This window comes from Lissotriton helveticus, chromosome 3_2 (assembly GCF_964261635.1).
Source record: "Lissotriton helveticus chromosome 3_2, aLisHel1.1, whole genome shotgun sequence".
Taxonomy (NCBI): domain Eukaryota; kingdom Metazoa; phylum Chordata; class Amphibia; order Caudata; family Salamandridae; genus Lissotriton; species Lissotriton helveticus.
In genome coordinates this window covers 21,153,086-21,173,220 of record NC_136062.1, presented here as the reverse complement: position 1 = coordinate 21,173,220, position 20,135 = coordinate 21,153,086, and the positions used below count along the sequence as shown (strand labels likewise).

The 20,135-nt window shown below is 46.9% G+C and overlaps 1 protein-coding gene across 3 annotated transcripts in view; it reads left to right on the top strand.

Annotated features, from left to right (window-relative positions):
- Positions 1-20,135, top strand: part of GABPB1 (GA binding protein transcription factor subunit beta 1) — a 634,768-nt gene that overhangs the window by 199,273 nt on the left and 415,360 nt on the right. For all 3 annotated transcript variants that reach the window (XM_078684756.1, XM_078684755.1, XM_078684754.1), the window contains exon 6: positions 6,071-6,182. In XM_078684756.1, coding sequence (XP_078540882.1) covers positions 6,071-6,182 — 112 coding nt within the window. The remainder of the gene's footprint in view (positions 1-6,070; positions 6,183-20,135) is intronic.

The window sequence follows — 20,135 nt, the reverse complement described above, 5'->3', positions numbered from 1 at the left end:
AGTCTAAATAATGGACGTCACAGGAGCGAGGAGAAGGTCAGTCCTCTACCAGGGCTCTTCCACCTTCCTCTGAGGACTCCAGGTAAGTGAGATACATAAGGATAAACCATCTTCAAAAACAGCGTCTTTCCAGATTGACATTGAGACACAGGACAGTGCCTACATGCTTGCCGGCGAGAGCTGGGTCGGCATCGAAGCTCAGCTTCGAGACATAGGAGGTCAACATCAAAGGATACCACGACCTCAAGGCCCTGGGGACGTTTAACGTCTGAAAGTCTGTTGATGTTGAGACATAGGAGAAAATTGAAGTCAAGAAGTCTATCGACATTGAGACATTCCAGACCTATAGAACCTGTAAATTCATCAGTTGAGACCAAGCAGTTTAGCAGCCACCTCTGAATAATCATGGATATATTCTCCATCATCGCCCATCCTACTTCCAGACACTCCTACATCTCCTTCACCTCGGACACCTGCGCCTTCAGTCCGAAGGGGCTACTCTCTCCCCTTCGAGACTACTCCTTCCATGCCTCCAACTTTTGACCAGCTGACGGAGGATCACCTGACTTTGCTTCAGGAGGAAGTCATGACTCTCTTGGCCAAGTGAGCCATATAGAGGGTTCCGGAGCCAGAAGTAGGCTGTGGTTGATAGTCTCACTACTTTCTGGTCACAAAAAAGGACAAGGGTCTTCGCCCTGTCCTAGATCTGTGAGCCCTCAACTACTTCCTCAAAGAGGAAAAGCTCAAGATGCTCACTCCCGCTCTGGTCTTGTCTGCCCTGGACTTAGGAGACTGGCTGGTAGAGTTGGACTTGCATGACTCCTATTTTTACATTCCTGCCCTGCCTGCCCATCTTTGCTACCTGTGGTTTATGGTAGGCCATGAGCATTTTTAGTTCACCGTGTGCCACTTCGTCCTTACCAACGCCCCTCAGGTGTTCACCAAGGCGATGGCGGTGGTCGCTACTCATCTGTGCAGATCAGGGGTTCCAGTCTTCCCTTAACTCAACGACAAACTGATGAAGGCGGACTCGCCCCAGGCTGTCGTCTCCTAACTCCACACTATGGCGAACCTCCTGCATTCACTGGGGTTCACTATCAACATGTCGAAGTCACACCTGACTCCCTGTCAGATGCTCTTCTTCATAAAGAGCTGCTCTGGACACAGTGCAGTGCCTATCCTCCTGAGCAGCTAGTGCAGGATAGCCTGGCTATGATACAGATGTTTCAGGCTCTATCCTGAATTTCGGTGAGAATGACCCCGAGTCAAAGCCAATGTGGTCTATACAATGGAGGAAGTAAGAGAGGGTATAGCAGGGTTGACAAAAAACAAGGCTCCAGACCCTGACTGGATACCCCCAAACCTCTACATCTCGAAATGGACATCTGGGTACCGGCCCTTACTTCGATTATTAATGTAGCAGTTGTCAGGCCGCCTGGATACATGGCGCTGTCCACAATCGTATCGGTCTTCAAAAGGGGAGAACGAGACAGTACCTATTGTTATAGGTCCATTTCCCTACTCAATTCAGTGGTAAAGTTTGTGGTACATGTGGAACTTGATAGGCTCTCCAGATGGCCAGATAATAACATTCTGTCCGATGCCTAATACAGCCTTCATCCGGGAAGATCCACGGTAGACCAGAGTTTGAATCTCTATATCGTACTTAACAAGTACACCGTTGGCCGCTCCGGTACTCTCCATCTAGCTTTCATGGACCTGTCTTCAGCGGTTGATCTCGTTAACAGAGCTAATCTCTGGCAGCTCAAACCCAGATCTGTGACTGGGGGTGAATGTTTTGCCATTGTGCAACATTCCGTCCATCATATTGTGTGTTTTGCTGTTCACCCTATGTGGGAAGGGTATGCCCAGACATGGGTCCCGTGCTCACTACTCCACTGGAGTCAAGCTATCCTGGCTGAAGACGGCTGATAGCCAGAAACCGGTCCTAGGATGCTTGATTACGGTCCAGGGAAGACATGGCTTGGCAGTTCGGGCTGGACTGTTCCCATGAGGCGCAGGGTCAAGACTGATTTGCTTACGGCCATGTCTGAACTGGGGTGGCTTGGTGAGCAAAATAACGATGGATTAAACCCACATCTGTGACTGGGGGTGAATGTTTTGCCATTGTGCAACATTCCGTCCATCATCTTGTGTGTTTTGCTGTTCACCTCCCCTCAGAGGCTCCTCAGGCGATAATATTGGTTTCACTCCTGTCCGAGAAAATCTGAGAGCCTGAGCCTCTGAGTAGAACATTCTGTTGGGTGCTGTCACCTGATTGGCTGTAGTTTGGTCTATACAAAATGACTAGGATAGTCACGAGTGTGGACGTTTTTCACTGTAGCTTAGGGCTACTTTACTTCCTGGTTGGTTATTACCAAGGGTTTTGGTTTATTATCGGCAAATGATTGCTTTTTTATGTACCGTGGGACTCCCACTCCGACGACGGGGAATGATCCAGGCATGTGAATCTATGAAAAACACCAATACTGGAAAACCACAGATTACAGATAAGTAACTATTGTTCATTTGTTGTAGAGCCATAAACACACATGATACCTACATATTTTATTTTCTGAGTTATAAGTATTATCAAACACGTTTTCCCCCCACTTTTTTTGAATATCAAACAACTTATTTTTTCAAATAACTATACATTTCTTAAATTAGGCGAAAAGACAGTCCTAACTTACCCAGGAGCATTTCATATAACATCCACACCACACTCTTTCATACAACACATTCAGTTAAAAACAAGAATACATGGGCAAAGTGCCTCCATATTTTCATGTCGCTTATGAATTCAATATCATTAATACAGCAATATAATGTGACGTGTCCAAAGTCACATTTTAGATAGGTAATCATAACCATAAAAAAAGACCAGATTTATATGTCATCCAATCGTATTCAGGGATTCCTTTTAATCAGCAAACAATGTGCCACAAGTTCTTTTCAGCCAGCAAACAATGGTGCCGATGAGGTTTTTGGTGAAACACCATGATAGCATTGGCACCTTCCTCAGGGCAACAAATGATGGATAGGGCAAGTAAAACCATAGACTGGCAATAATGTTCCCCCTAGTTCCTTGCTCCCTATCAACCTTCAGGGGCCCTCTGTTTTTGGTTTTACATTTACAAAAGTCACAGCATACACCTCCATATGACTACATTTAGCATCTATAGCAGCACATTTACAAAACAGGAAGCAACAGTCACTTTTTCCGTATTCCTGTAATCAAACCTTCATGAAAGGATTAAAAAGAGTCATTCCACCACGTACACATCCAATACCAGTGTGGAATCTAAACATTGTCTTAACATGACTTACAGAGCATCCATTTGAGCCACTACATAATTGTGAAACACAATTTTTAAGAAGGGTCAGTGAAATAGAGACCCTCACAACTGAAGAACCTTATTTCCAAGTATTTTCAGACAAAGTGCATTTACGCACTAATCCTAAATTTTTACCCAAGGTTATGTCATCATTTCATTTGAACTAAACCTTGGAATTTCCAGTTTTGTTTCCAAAACCACAAACTGTTGTAGACCGTTCATTACATACATTACATCACATGTTAAAAGAGCACTTATGTGCTATGTGGAATGTACTAAATCATTCAGAAAAACAAATCTGCTTTTTATCTCTTTTTCAAATCCAACAAAAGGAAACACTATTGCCAAAGTAAGTATAGCAAAATGGATTGTTAAATGCATCCAAATATGTTATACAAAAGCAAAAAGAACACTGCCAAATGTGCTAAGAGCTCATTCAACAAGGAAAAAAGGAGCAATCATGACTTTTCTTTTCAGGAAATATCCTTCTCAATTATATTTGGAAAGCAGCAACATGGATAAACTCATCCACTTTCAAAATACATTATTGTGTGGATGTTCAATCAAGACAACCAGTTCTAGTTGGACAAACAGTCCTTCAAACATTATTTCAAACAACTGCACTATCTCATGCCGAAGGCCACCGCTAGGAAGGGTACTGCTTTACAGTCTATGCATAGCATGTGTGTCTGGAGCCAACGCATGCTACCGATGGATTATGTGACTTACCCTGTAAGCATCTATGCGTAGCGTGTAGTGCTGCAGATTCACATGTACCCTCCCACCTCCCCGGCAGATATTAGATGGTGCCCAAATACCTACAAAGCAGCATGTCTAGCAGAAAACGCTTACTAAGAGGACTATATCCTCACTCCTTTATGTCAAAAAGAAAACTTTCTGAGGAACAAAGCGCTTGACATCCACATTACCTCAAGTGGGAGGTGAAACAATGCCGGTCATAAATCTTCCTTGAGAAAAGCTACTTGCAAAGTCCGGGCCCAAAACTAGATGGCTAAAGTATGCATAGCATGTGAATCTGCAGCACTACATGCTACGAATAGATGCTTACAAGGTAAGTAACATACTCCTTCTGCCTACTTCTTTTGCCATGACCCTGTGTGGTCTGAAACTTGTGTTGACCTTTTTGATAGGTGCTCCTTTCGAGCCCCTCCAAGAGTTGAAAACTATTTTTCTAGTTGCTGTCTCTCAGCATGGAGGTTATTGGTGAGTTGAAAATCTTGAGCGGACATCCTCCCAACACATGCCTCTTTCAGGACACCTTGGTCCTACAAACTAAAGCTACCTTCCTGCCAAAGGGGCTGACTCCTTTCCATCTCGGGAAGTCAGTCACCCTCTTTAACTTTATCTATCTATCCCAGCAAGGACGAGGAGAGGTTACAACCCCATGAGTGCAGCCAGTTTCTATATGACCCGCACTATGGAGTTCAGGTCTGATGCTAGCTCTTTGTAGGGTACTCTGGCAGCAAGAAGGCCAAGGTAGTACAACAGAGAACATAACATATTCAACAGGTGAGGAGTCTGCAAGTAGAGTATCCACTATTAAGATCAGTACCGAGGGTGAATAACTTATTAAGAAGTGTCCTTGCTAGTATGTAGACTCCAAACAAGCTTTCAATGCCTCCTACTACATAGAGTGAGCAAAGTAGTAGGCCAGAAGATATTTAAATCTTAAACTTTCTTCAGGTTATCTATTACTGAACTATTCACATCTTCGTCAACATTTAAAATCAGGAAAAAATTGCAAAAGTATAGCTTGTGGAAATGTGTCATGCTTTGATTTCTTTTCATCACCTCATCTTTAAGGTCTGCAGTATCTGTGGAGTAGACTACTGTAAAACGTACGTTGATGAGCATAAAATAGAGCTCGTGTTTAAGTTTGAGGGTGCGTGCTGTTTTGTGGGATGTCTATGAGGTTATTGAGCGTGTTGTGAGAATGCAGTGTGAGTGATTATGTAGTCTAGCTCTGGGTGTGATTGGGGGAATGGGGGACTGTGGAGTGTTGGGTAAGGCACATATTAATATTTTATCTTGTACATTGCTGTGGAGCAGGAGTTCTTCCCATTCTCCTACCTGGCCCAAATTGTTCCCTTGACACCCTTGTCTGTGTCCAACATTAACAAGTCCCAAACCGATCGAGCAATGGGGCCTGTCTTAAGATGAGGACGCCTAGCTGTTCGGACGCCCTGAAGAGGTGATTCAAATAGGTAGAAGGCAGAAAGTTATGCCATGCTCAGTGCCGATAAATGTGTATGCCCAGATGCCCACCCAGGCCATGATTAAGTGATCTAGCTGGAGTAACCAGTACTACCTATTCTAATAAATACAATTGCAATTCCAAATCTTATCTCGAAACTGTGCGTGCCATCTAACCTCTGATTAATTACTGTGTGTTCCACACATTCCTAAATGTGGAGCGAAGTGCTAGCATGTTACCGTGTTTCGAATCAAATACACAAATCTCAAAATCAACAAATAAAGTTACAGTCTAGGTGTTTACTGCAAAACTATGTTTAATCTTCTAATTGTAATTGATTGTTTCGTGTTAAGTTATACATTTACGTTGGTTCGTAGCATTTCCTGCTAGTGACTTTCTAATGTATACTTGTGGCTTAGCAAATAAGGAGAAATTAAACAAAAAGGTAATTTCATATATGTCTGCATTGGTTTGGGCTTGGGCCACCAAAGTCTTTACTCGTTTTTTGTTTATTTAGATTGCAATGCAGGAGCAAATAAATACAAATCCGGAAAGTCCAGACATAATGACCATACAGTCAGCAACTCCGCAGTTTATCATTGGACCTGGAGGGGTGGTGAATTTAACAGGTCAATTTACAATTTACTCTTGCATTCAGTCAAACCTTATTGTTGTATTTGAAAACTATGTACACTTTTGTATCATGTTAGCGATTAATGCTACTATTTCAAACATATTTTTCTGGACTGATGCACAACTGCTAGGAGTAGTTTCTATTTTTCTCTTTATTGCAAGTGGGTATCAACATTCCATTTAGCACTTTTGAAACGATGATCATATGCACCTTTCATGCCATTGTCTGTGATGAGAGATTCAGCTTATATACAGCCATTGAAAGATTTGCAAACTACCTTCTCTAGTCAGTTGGATTTAGTCTACCCTATGACGTTAATCCGGGGGGATGAGAATAGTGAAGTTGAGGGGGATGTGTGCTACCATGGGCAACCTGCGGGATATTGATGACTGGCAGCCTTTGGATGGGAGACCTTAAGATTCTCCTTTTCCCACAAGAGTCTCAACCTGATGACCCTTTATATCAGAGCCTTCAAACGTTTTCCATGATTCGCCTCCCAGTTTTCTATGTAGTTAAATTAGAAATTCAAGCTAAATGTTTTGAAATTTTACCCCCTCCAAAACTTTACAGCAATATTTGGAGGAGTGGGAGGGGCAGGGGGTGGGGCTTATGAGAACATTTCTACTGTACGTTTTCTTTAGCTCATAATCCACACTTAATGCGAGACTTATAAAAGAACAGATACATCGAATAAAAACAGAAATTGACCAAATAAAACACCACTCTCCATAGTTTGGGTGTTGCGAACCCCTCACCATCCAAGGCTCCAATGCAATCGCACCTGCTTCACTAATAACAGTGACCGCCCTGAGTAGCAGACTGTCTCTTCTGCCTCTTTCACTCCTTCCCCACCATACCGGCTATCCCTCAGATCTTGAAACAGAGACTGTCCCTTTCAGAAAAAAGCAGCTCCCACATGTTGCCCGTCTATATGCAGCAAAGGTACCCTCAGCCTCAAGACAATGAGCACCCCACTCCCATGCCTCTTTTGTAAACTAAGACTGTCATAATTGCGATACAGTGGCCCCATCACACTTCTGGGCCCTAGTGCCACTCACTGCCCCTGCATCACTAATGAGAAAGCGTTCTTTAAAGGGTCTTAACAATAATGTTTGCACTAGGTACAGTCTGATCACCTACTACTAAAATGTATTCTTTGAAAGCACCTATTTTTACTGCCTCCTTATAATTATTCTCTTGATGTATTTTCATTGTAAAAGTCAATAAAAAATGTCAACACAAAAAGAAAGCACCTATTTTATCTTAAACACTACATTTTGTGGCAGTCTATTTATACCCATGGTCACTGAATTCATGTGATGTTGTTTTTTCTGCATAATTATGGATTTCTGCTTTTGCCACATCACCTGCTGCATTATCTGCAGATTTTAACTAAAAATAGTTTCTAGTTCAAACGGATCAAAGTTTACTAAAAACGTGAAGACTTGTATCCATGGGCAGTGGAAACCCCTTTGCAAAGGTTGACTGGTCATCTTTCAACTGCTAAACGCTGTATTTGAGTTTTTAACTGGTATTAATAAGGTGGAATATTTGCAGAGGCAGTGGTACCATGTGTAAAAATGACACAAAGGAATACTGTCACAAAATGCATGATTTTCCTGTTCATGCTGCATAGTTAAATTACCCTACAGCATAATTCCAGTGGCCCTCCGTATACTATGTGTAATACAATTTTAAAATAATTACTTCTATTCATAATGCTTTCTGTTACAAGATAGGGCCGACATAGCATTATAAATACACAAGTCACTATTCCGAACTGTTCCAAGAAGGATAAAATTATGTGACACTCGGGTTTCACAAACCGACATCTGGAGTGAATGCATTAACAATGTCTTACCTACAACCTCTCAATCCATATGTACCAATGTTTGTCGGAGGTGCGAGGTGACCAATCTGCAATGTGCAGAGTTGGGTAGCCTTGTATATTAAATGCAAATCTGAGAGTGCCAAGCGCACAGCCAGTTAGGGGAGTCTTGATGGTTTATAGCTTAGCCTCACCCATTATCCCTGGCAAAGGAGTCTTAGTATCCTATATTTTAGGTTGGCAAACACCTTTTTATGCACTTGGATTGGGAAGGCTTGGAATAAGAAGATGGTCTTTGGCAACACATTCATCTTAGTAGTGTTGATTTTTCCAAGTCATCACAAAATAAGCAACAACCACCTGTCATTGCTCTGAATAAAATCAGATTGATCTGGATGGATCAGCATCAGTGGATCTATCCTAGGTGCTAGAACTTCAGCTTACAAATTGGCATCAAAGTTCAAAAGTGGTATAGGCCTATAGGAAGAGCTTGGTGTAGCATCTTTATGTTTCAGAATCACTGAGACGTGTGCTTCAAGCATTCAATTAAATAAGTTAGTTAAATCAGGTGTTAAGAAGGAAGAAAGAAAGGAAGAAAAGACCTTATAAAACGTAACCGTAAAACTGACTGGACTCAGGAACGTGATGCCTATTTTGATGTCCTCTTCTGTGAAAGGAGCCTCCAGTTCTTCCCCTTCCCCATTAGGTGAGCGAGAGCAACTTCTGTATGTATTGGGATTGTGCCATAACTAAAGATCAATCTTTAAAGTACAAGTCCATATAGGTCTCTAAAGGTTTCTGGTTTCTCCTCTTCTGAATCCACTTTGTGAATGGAGGGAAGCTTTATTTGCCAGGTTTAATTACGTTCTAGTTTGTTTCGCTAATTGTTTACGTACTTTTTCATTCTTGAATACATGTGCCCCGAATCCTAGGAAAGTAGCCTGGCTAGTCATTAAAAGATTTAGTTTGCCCCTCACGGTCATCACTTTACGTTTGAATGCTCTTGTTGGATTTTCTTTGATTCCTTATCTCTTGCGCCAGAGATTTCTCCATTTGTTTTTGTTCTGCCCATCTACATGTTTTAATGTTGGGTAGGGTGCCTATGCATCCTCCTCTTAAAACCTGCTTGATGGTGCCACATAATTCTTCCTGGACAAGTTGGCCGTTTTCATCTAGGTAATCTGTTACTCTGTTAAAAAGGGCGCAAAGGTCAGCTCGATTACCCCTTTTCAAGGTTTGCCCGGCGATAGCCGCCTCTCATACCATTCAATATTACCAAACAAAGAGGCAGGCGCTGGAGACTGGAAGGCAAGAAACAGGAGTTTATTCCGACGGAGCAGCACACGTCAAATCAGACAACAGGGTATCTTCTCGAGGTGCTCTAACCGCATCTCTGAGGCCTGGCCTCTTATACACAGGTTTATGGCTTTATTACATACATTGCATCCATAATGTTTCTTTGAAGGCCAGAAAAGACATCCTCGGAATCCCCGGTCCAGGACCGTTCCCACACACATCTACAGTAGAGTTCCCACCTCGATCTCAGCATGTGGTGGTTATCGCGCAGCTGGACATTCCGCTGGGAACTGGAAAGTGGGCGATCGGTCGGATCTGGAGGTGTGAGGGTATTGATTAACCCCCGCTCCTTTGATGTGGGGTGAGTTCCTACTGTAGGGGCAATAAACTGCAGCTGCAAGGCTAGGTGGTGGCCTGGGAACGGTTCGGACAATGGGAGAGGTTATCAAAAGGCCCGCTCGCGTGCGAGAGATGAAAGGAGTGTGAGGGTTCCGCACGGGATGTGGCTCTGAGGCAGGGTCGCGCTGGAGGTGCGTTTATGGCCCAGGCAGGAGAGATCGGGGGCTATCAGAGCACGGGGGGGTGCTTGCGAGGCCGGAGAGGGAGGGGGAGAGACGCGCTGGCTATCAGCAGTGGGCAAGGAAGCCATGGCATTCAGTATGGCTGCTGCTTACGCGCACGTATAGATCTGAAAAGGACAAGATGGTGCCGGTAATGTTTATGAGGGGTTGAGTGTGCCCCAAAGGCGTAGGCACATCCCTGCTTTGGGCACACTTATATGGTTCTTTGTAGTTATACAACTGACTCTGGCAAAGGCAATGTAGCAGGTACCTCCCCAACCCTTTGGGAGCCGATAATGTTTATGCCACGCTCTAGATTTTAACAGTCCTCCCTTTTCAACATATCTAGCCAGCTTGTCAATTTATGTCTATCCCCATTATGTTACGTATTTCGATATCATACAAAGCTTTCATGCGCTCAGCTTCGAAGTTCGGAGTCTTAGGGCAAATACAGTTAGCAAATAGTGAACACAGAGGTGGCAAGCATTGAATACCCAGGCAGAGTCCACATATTACGACGATTGGTATCAGTACAACAGCTGGACCCGATGATACGACATGCTCCTATTGTTTGTGAGGATACCAGCTGTAATGTTCATCGTTGTCTCGACTGCCTGGGATAAATGTCGAATGGCACGACTGTTCGCCATCGGACCCCAAAGTGGAACAAGTCCTTTCATTGCATCCAAGAATTGTGCTCCAGTGGAGTCGGCCTGCTCAATGTCCTTTGCTCGTCTCTGTCGGTGATGGTTTGCCGGAGCCACATAGGTTGGAGGAAGGATGAAGGCAATGTAGCAGGTACCTCCCCAACCCTTTGGGAGCCAGGTGTAGGCTTTTGTACCACAGACGAAGTACATGTTTGGAGAGGTGACAAAAGAGGGTGGGTCGGTTGAGTCCAAAGTTCTGGTGATGCGGCAAGTGCTGTGGCCCACCATTTGTGTCCCATGGCCTGTGATGCATACAAGGCCCGAGACATTGACGACAGATAGGGCCACAGTCAGGATGCAGCTGCTCGTTTCCGGAGGTAAGAGAAGGTGGGTCTGGCTGGATTGTTGAATATTTGCATCTCCACCATTTCTTTGGCGGGGATGTCCATGTGAACAGAAGCATTGGAGGATAGAGGGCAAAAGGGAGCAGCAGTTCTTCCGGTTTTGTTCAACCAGACTCCATGATAAAAGTGTGACATAGTTTCGCTGGAAGTGGCATTGTCTCTGTAGCTCTCTTGCAAGAGGATCAGCCAAGCAAGGCAGGAGCCATGAACAGAAAAAGGTGAAGGGATGAAGGGGATGGAATGTCCGGTGGCATGTGGTATCAACCCACAGATCCAGCAATTCGTGGCCTTTTCAGCAAGGTTGTGTTGGTGCAGCAACTGTACGAAGGAGTTGTTCCAGAACTCCTTACGCCTTTCTTGGATTTGAGGTGAAAGAGAGACCAGGTAGTGTTCTTTCATGGTGGTAGGCCGTGCAGTCGTTAGAAATGTCTTATGAGCCGGTGCGTTCTCTTCCACGATCCAGAAGGTAGTCATGAGGAGGAGGCAAAAGAGAAGAGCGATAAGAAGAGCAATAGTCTTTGAGCTGTGCAACCTGTCAGTTTTCGGGTTTCTGTAGTGGGTCTTCGGATGTCCGGTTGCTTCCATCATCTTCGTATCGGGCGCTTCCATCATCTTCAAGGTGCTCGGTAGTGGGCAGAACCACAAACTTCGTTGGGCTTCTCTCCTGGCAGCCTTAGTAGTGTTAGGCCACCGGTCTGAGAATTGTAACTTAGTCAGTGCTCCCTTCTTTCGTCGCAGGTTATACCCTTCTCTGGATGGCACAGTGGGATCAGGGAATTTCGCCAATTCGAGTGTCTCTGTTTCAGGGTAGCAGCTCAGGGTTGGTCGGTCTTTGTTCAGGAGCTCTTCTTGGGTGGTCACGTCTTCGGTCGACGTCAGGGTCGGAGAGATTTTCTTGCAATGATGTGCATGCAGCCAATTTCGCTTCCCCTCCACTCGAAGAGCTGTTCGGGTGGTGATCAAGACTTGCCAGGGGCCCGTCCAGCGGGGTTCCAGACTCTTCTCCCGCTGGAAGTTCCGAATTAGGACGAAATCTCCAGGCTGGATGGTATGTCCGGGGCCCCTGGAAGCATCGGGGATGGCCTGCAGCACCTGATGATGAATAACAGACAGTGTTTTAGTTAGGTTATACAGATAGTCTGACATTAGGACGTCCGGGACGTCGTGAATAGATGTCGGTTTGGGTGCAGACCAGATACTCATGGGTCGGCCGAAAACGACCTCGTAAGGGGTCAAGTGGTGTTTGGTGGGGGTGGAACGCATTGACAGCAATGCCAGGGGAAGAGCGTCTGGCCATTTTAGTCCTGTGGAGGCCACTATTTTCGCCAGTTTTAGTTTCAATGTGGCATTGTGCCGCTCGACCAGACCAGCAGATTGGGGGTGAAAAACTGCGTGGAATTTCTGTCGTACCCCCAGTCCTTTCAGGATAAGCTGGATAACCTCGGCTATGAAATGGGGGCCATTGTCACTCCATAAAATACGGCAAAGGCCGTAGCGAGGGAAGAACTCTTTCAGTAGTACTTTTGCAGTGGCAATGGCAGTGTTGTCACGCGTCGGGTAGGCTTCCACCCATTTGCTAAAAGCGCATACAACAACAAGTACATACTTCAGTCCTTGACATCTCTCTAACTGAATATAGTCCATCTGTAGGACTTCAAATGGATGGTTGGGGACCCCAAACCCTTCCCGGGGTATGACAGTTCCTTTCCCAGGGTTGTGTTGCAGGCAGACTAGACATTGCTGGACTAATCGTTTGGCTGAGTCTGCAATTCTATCGTTATGCCAAACTCGGGAGACAAGTTCGGTCATAGGGGCAGATCCTATGTGTGCAGGGGAATGAGCCATAGTCAGTATGGGGATCAGATACGAGTTGGGTAGCAACCATTTGTTCGTGTCTTTTGTCCGCCAGCAGCCTTCATCGTCTTTTAATCCCACCCGTGCCCATTCAGTCAATTCGTGTGGTGAGCTGGCCATTTGGATGTCCCTAATAGTTTCCCTAGCGTCCGTCCATTTTTCTGCTTGTGACCTAGTCACGTACATGTGAGTCGTCGTCCTATTCTCAGCTGTGGTTCGGGCAGTGATGTCGGCCAGTGCATTTCCCTGTCCAATGATGTCTGTCACCTTTTTGTGTGCTTGGCATTTGATTACGGCAAGTCGTTTGTGGAGGAGAACCACTTCAGTCAGAGCGAAGACTAGATCTCCGTGCAGGATGGGTGTGCCATGAGATGTCAGAAATCCCCTCTCCTTCCATAAGAGCCCAAAATGATGAACCACCCCGAAGGCATACTGGCTGTCCGTGTAAATGTTTGCTGTCGTCCCCTTTGCTAGGATACATGCTCGTGTGAGGGCAATCAGTTCTGCTGCCTGTGCAGATTTCTGTGTGATGCGGGCGGTCTCAACTACGGTTCGGGCTGTGGTAACTGCATACGCAGCTGAGGTGGTGCCATCGGTGAGTTTGACGCAAGAGCCATCCACCCATAGCTCTCCGTCAGGATCTGGGAAAGCTGTGTCTCGAAGGTCCATTCTACTCCTAGTCTGTTCGTCCGTGAGGGTCACACAGTCATGTATAGGGGGCACATCGGGATCATTCTCAGGCAGAGGCAACAAGGTGGCTGGGTTCAGTGTGGTGCATCGTTTCAACGTGATGTGAGGTGCGAGCAGTGTCAGTTCGTACCCAGTCAGTCGTGCGCTGGTCAGGTGTTGTGTCTTGGTCTGGTTTAGGAGGGTGTCAACAGCATGAGGCACTAGTACCATGAGGGAATTCGAGAGTACGATCCCCTCACTTTGTCGGATAGAGACAGCAGCAGCAGCTACTGCTCGAAGGCAGGCAGGCAAAGCTCTTGCTACAGGGTCAAGAGTGGCAGAGAAATAGGCACATGGTCGTTGTTTGGGGCCGATGGTTTGAGTCAGGACAGACAAAGCGCATCCCTCCCTTTCGTGAGTGTAGAGAGAGAAGGGTTTTGTATAATCAGGGGTTCCTAGGACTGGTGCTGAACAAAGGGCGTCTCGTAGTTCCTTGAAGGCGGATTGGCATTCAGGGGTCCAAGGGAGCGGGAAGGGGACATCTTTAGCCAGTAGGGAAAGTAGTGGTTTCACAATGAGGCTGAAATTTGGCAACCATTGTCGACAGAAGGAGGTGAGGCCTACCAAAGAGCGGACTTGCTTCGGGGTTTTAGGGATAGGGGTCTCTAGAATAGCCTGAATTCGATCGGGTGTGAGTTTTCTCCCATCTTTGGACAAGAGGTGGCCTAGGTAAGTGACTTGAGGTTGGCAGAATTGCAACTTCTTCTTGGAGACCTTGTGGCCATTTTCCGCGAGGAAGTGCAGGAGTTGGATGGTGGCTGTGACTGCAAGCCAGACCCTGGCTAAGAGGATTTTCTTTTAGAAACTTTTGATCAGGCACAAAAATCGTCACTTGTTCTACCATTGTTAAAAGGTCTTCTGAAACACGCTCCAGAAGTGTTCAAAGGCCCGGTTAGGGCTAGGGTTCTTAGCCCCAGAATAGATAAAAAAATACAAGGCAGCTCCCACTTACCCCATATACATTAAGGGTCAACTCCCTTTAGATTCCCTGGTCTTAGCTATTACACGCGAAAGGTCAAATTCTCAGGGGTCAGATGACACCCCACCTCCTTACAAGGAATCTAAATTATTAGACGCATCAGGCAAACGTATGGCTTTTCAAGCTGCAAACTATTATAAGATAGCCAACACACAAGCCATCTTGGCAAGATACGACAGGGCTCAGTATGATGAGCTAGAAAAGCTCATTCAACACCTATCTCAACATACAAGGACAAGGCCAATGACCTCATAGAGGAAGGCAAACTAATCACAAACACATCCATCAAGTGCACGCTAGATGCAGCAGACACCTCGTCCCGCACAGTAAATACTAGTGTTTTACTACGCAGCGCAGACATGCCTGGCTCAGGATATCTTGCTTTAAACAAGAATTACAAAACAGTATCGTTAATCAGCCCTTTGACCATGAGCACCTCTTTGGCCCTGCAGTGGACACTTCTTTAGAGAAGATGAAAAAGGACACAGAGACTGCCATGTCTATGGGAGTCCTGCAGTCAACTTTTACTAGCGGTTCCTTTTGACGATCGTTTTACAGAGGAGCAGGCTCAAAAACAAATACACCAGCACACCCTTCCTCATCCTACAAAAGCCCCAATCAGGGCTCCTTTGCCAAAGGATACTCTAGGGAAGGTTACAGGGGTAACGACAACAAGGGCAGAGGCGAGGGTAATAACACCCACAGATCCCCTAACATCCAAGCAGTGACTTTCCTGCGCTTCCCCCCGATCATCCCACTCCTACCGGGGGACGTCTCTCGCAGTTCCTGCCTGTACGGAATTCTATCACAACAGACAAGTGGGTAAGACAAATTATCCAGTATGGTTATTGCCTGGAACTCACTTCTACCCCTCCCAACATTCCTTCCAGACAGCGTCCAATGTCATCAGAACACCTAACACTCCTCAAACAAGAGATTCTTGCACTATTACAAAAACATGCAACAGAGCCAGTTCCTTTGCCTCATCAAGGCACAGGGGTCTACTCCCTCTATTTTCTAATTCCAAAAAAGGGCAGCTCTCTCAGGGCAATATTAGACCTCAGATCATTCAACTTTTACATCCAATCAGACCACTTCCACATGGTCACTCTCCAACAGGTGCTTCCACTACATCAGCAAGGTGACTTTCTCTCCACTCTAGATCTAAAGGACGCCTACTTCCTTATTCCCGTTCATCCCGCTCACAGAAAATATATCAGGTTTGTGGTAGATAGTAAACACTACCAATTTAAAGTTCTTCCATTCGGGGTCACCACAGCACCCAGAGTCTTCACCAAGTGCCTTGCAGGGGTTGCAACCCATTTAAGAAAACAGCACATACATGTCTTCCCTTATCTGGACAACTGGCTCATAAAGGCCAAAATCCCACAACAGCTGTGTCCAACACACACTCAGCACAATTCAACTGCTTCACAGTTTGAGATTCACAGTAAACCTTGACAAAGCCCACCTCCAACCGACCAGATTACAACAATACTTAGGGGCTCCAATAAGCACTTCCAAAGCTCTAGCATATCCCAATCCAGTCAGGAGAAGAGCTATACAAGCGCTATTCAGAAGTTTCAGCCTCAACACTCACTACCAGCGCGAGTGTTCATGCAATAAATAGGGATGATGGCTTCTTGCATCTTTCTCGTTCCCTATGCAAGACTCCAGATGCCTCCCTTACAGGAGTGTTTGGCATGTCAGTGGAACCAGGCTCAAGGTTAGCTCATAGAACTGGTGTTGGTGGACGACCGCACCCATCGCTCTCTGCAGTGGTGGAACACCCAAAACCTTTCCAAAGGGCAGACGTTCCTCAAACCGGTCCCACAGACAGTGCTAACAGACGCATGGCTCACCGGCTGGGGAGCTCATCTTCAAACCATACCATTCAGGATATCTGGCCCACCCACGAAAGACAATTCTGCAGTAGGGGATCTCTGTGTATAGTCATAATCTAATGAATAGTCCCGCCCATGTGCGCGGACCCCGGAGCAATCAAAAATAATCTCTTAAATTGTCCAAACAAGCAGAACTGCACAGACACTTAAGCGAGAATTTAAAGACAGATAATGCAGCCTATATCCACAGTCCAGTACTTCGACTAGAAATTCCACCAAAAATCCACAAACAGCACAGCCTGTCCAGGGTTTTCCTACAGAGAAAACGTTGCCTGCAACAGCAAAACCCTCTGGAATGATAGAGAGGAAGAAGTGGACAGACAAGCCCCATAGGCTGCCATTATGTGGCTCAAAACAGGATACTGTGCCTTTAAGAGAACTTTCCAGATTTCCAGAAGCCTCACAGTATCCCAGAATGCACTGCAGGTCCCTTCTACTTTCAGTTCTTTTTTCCGGCTCCTGCTAGCAGGACCCTGGAGCATTAGCTCTTCTTTTTTGAGCTTTTTCTATATTATTTTTGTGATAAATTTGGATTTTTACAGCTTCACTCGACGTCTTTGGCCTTTATCTACATTCTGCTGTGTTTTTTTGGCAGAATTTCTGCAGTATTCTTGTCTTATACTACTTCTAGTCTGACAAGTGCTTTGTCTGCAGCTGTACTAAAGACCAAAGCTGGAGCTCACCGGTTTGTATTCTGTGCTTGCCTGTATCTTTTGACACCTGTCTTCTCTGTGACTTTTTTTCTGGGAAGCTTCGGCTCCCAGGTTTAGAACAGAGGAGTTTGAAGACATCTTTAGCCTCTGGGTAAGGAGAGGGTGGGTCCTCTACCGAGTCCCATGCTGTAACCTCTGGGGTTCTCCCCGGTAAGGGCACGTCTGAGCTATGACGCGGTTCCGGTCGGCTTCGAGGACGTGGAGCGTCATGGAGATGCCTCGGCGTCGTGGAGATGCCTCGATGCCTCAACGTCGATGGAGTGCCTCGACGCCTCAACGTCGATGGAGTGCCTCGACGTCGATGGAGTGCCTCGACGTCGATGGAGTGCCTCGACGTCGATGGTGTGCCTCGAAGTCGATGGAGTGCCTCGATGTCGATGGAGTGCCTCGACGTCGATGGAGCAGTGATGCTCGACGTCATGGAGCAGTGATGCTCGACGTCATGGAGCAGTGATGCTCGACGTCATGGAGCAGTGATGCTCGACGTCATGGAGCAGTGATGCTCGACGTCATGGAGCAGTGATGCTCGACGTCATGGAGAAGTGATGCTCGACGTCATGGAGCAGTGATGCTCCTTTTGGGGCATTGGTCGCTTGGGCTCCGCTGTCTGCCTTTGGGTACAGATGTCACCTTTATGGATGGCTCGGTGTCTCGGTGTTTTACACCGTAGTGACATTTTGACGTCGGAGTGTTGGCGTAGAGACAGTCACTGTCTTAGTGATGGTGACGTCGTAGTGCGGTCGAAGTCATGGGTTACAGCCGCAGTCTACTTGCCGGCGATTGCGGCCTGGGTCTTGTTCCAGGCCTCGCTCTGTGGTGAGCCCCCTCTGCGTGGGAGGGGACTTTGTGTTCCCGGCACCGTCCACCCACGACACCGAGCAGTTGATCAGCGTCGAGGAACCCTTCTGATGGGGAGTCTGTGGCTACTCACCACGTGTAAGCGAGGGACGTTGGTCCTCTTGCTTAGTTTTGAGTTTGCGCATACCTACTCATCGGCTATGTCGCCTCCTGCTCTACCACCACTGGTGAGACCACCGGGGATGTTTCGGATTTTTCTCGGTTCCCTCTCCCTTCCACCACCCCAGGGGTCTTTGGCCCCTCAGTCTGCTATTCCCCGTGCCTTGTTGCCAGGGATGCGTCTTCCATGAGTACGGGGAGTCTCTCTCCGACTCTTTACGGGTTGGCGGTACTTAGCTTTGGTCCGCTACCACCTGCCAGGGGGTCTGGCTTCGAACGTGCTCCTGACTTGGTCGCAGGGGTGGTGGCATGTAGGCGTCATGCGGAGGCCCGCTGTTGCTGGGCCGTTGTGGTAAGATCCCTGTGTGGGGGTGTTTTCTTCACGAATCACTGGTTCCCCTGCCGAGAGACAGGAGGGAAGCCTTACAAGAGATAGTCTATGGACCTGATAGTTTCAGGTCTAAGCATCGGTGTCGGAGCGGAGTTTTTTCTCTCCTGCCGACCAGGTATTGTGGGTTTGTCCTACGTTGCCATACTTGTATTCGTCGGGCGTCTCTGCAGCCTAAGGCTCAGCAGTGTGCATCTGCTCTCCCGTTCTTTGGGCAACCTTTGAGTTACCATGAGGGTAGTGTGTGGTCCGCATAAGTCTACCTCGGAGACTTTTGGAAGGCTGTAGGTTTGCGGCGTGGAGAACGGCTTGAGGCCTTCTTCCCTTTCTAGCGGCGTTTTTCCTCCCAGGGTTTGTCTGTGGTCCCAGGCCGCCTTTAAATACTTCACAAGTATATTGTGCGCGTACGCGGGAGAGCTTGATGCTCCTCAGCGAACAAAGGCCGGCCGGGTCTAAGTCAGTCTTCGGTTCATCAGTCCTTCTCCAGCAATTCCTCCGGTCAGCGCGCGGTTTCAGCTGCGCAAGCTCCAGGCGGAGGCCGATTCCCTGTTGAGGAAAAGGGCGATAGGAGACGTACCTCTGTCTCAAAGGGGGAGAGGTCTGTACTCCCGGTTCTTTCTGGTTCGCAAGAAGGACAAGAACGAGTTCAGGCCCATTCTGGATTTGCGACAAGCAAACTAGTGGATTCGCAGAGAGAGGTATCTCGCATGCTATCGGTTTTTTCCTCGGTTGCAACAGGGAGTTTGGCTCTGTGCCATAGATCTACAGGATGAGTACTTCCATGTGCCCTTTGCACACATACACAGGAAGTTCCTGCGATTTCAAGTCGGCGCCGATCATTATCAGTACACAGTACTGCCAGTCGGACTGACGTCTGCGCCCAGAACATTCTCGAAGTGCATGGTAGTGGTAGCTGCACGCCTGAGGATAAATGAGGTGTTTGTCTACCCGTACCTGGACGTTTGGTTGATCAAGGCCTCCTCTTTTTCGGAAGCTCAAGCACGCTTCCAGAAGACGTGCGTTCTTTTGAACGAGCTGGGGTTGCGCATCAGTATGTCCAAGGCTGTCCCGATTCCGGTCCAGTGCATACAGTACTTGAGAAGCCTCCGTCAATACGCTGTCAGCAAACGTGTCTCCTTCGGAGGAGAGACGATTTTCGCTCCTTTGGAAGGCTCAGGCTCTTATGATCCCTCCATCTACAACGGTGGGATGGTGTCTGCTCTATTGCGGTTGGCAGGGTATGCTCAGACGTGACTCCCTTGTTCACTTGGCCACTGGATTCAAGATAGCCTGGCTGATGAGGATTATGAATCCGAAACCGGTCCCAGGATGCTTGTTTCCGGTCCAGGGAAGACATGGCTTGGCAGTTCGGGCTGGACTGTTCCCATAAGGCACAGGGTCAGACTGATTTGCATATAGCCATGTCTGAACTGGGGTGGCTGAGTGAACTAAAGAATGGTCATGGATTAAACCCAGATCAGTTGACTGGGGGTGAGTGTTTGATTTGTTCAAACTCTCCGTCCATCATCCCCTTTTGTATCGCTTTGTTCGCCCTAAGTGTGGCAGGGTATGCTCAGACGTGAGTCCCTTGTTCACTTGGCCACTGGATTCAAGATAGCCTGGCTGATGAGGATTATGAATCCGAAACCGGTCCCAGGATGCTTGTTTCCGGTCCAGGGAAGACATGGC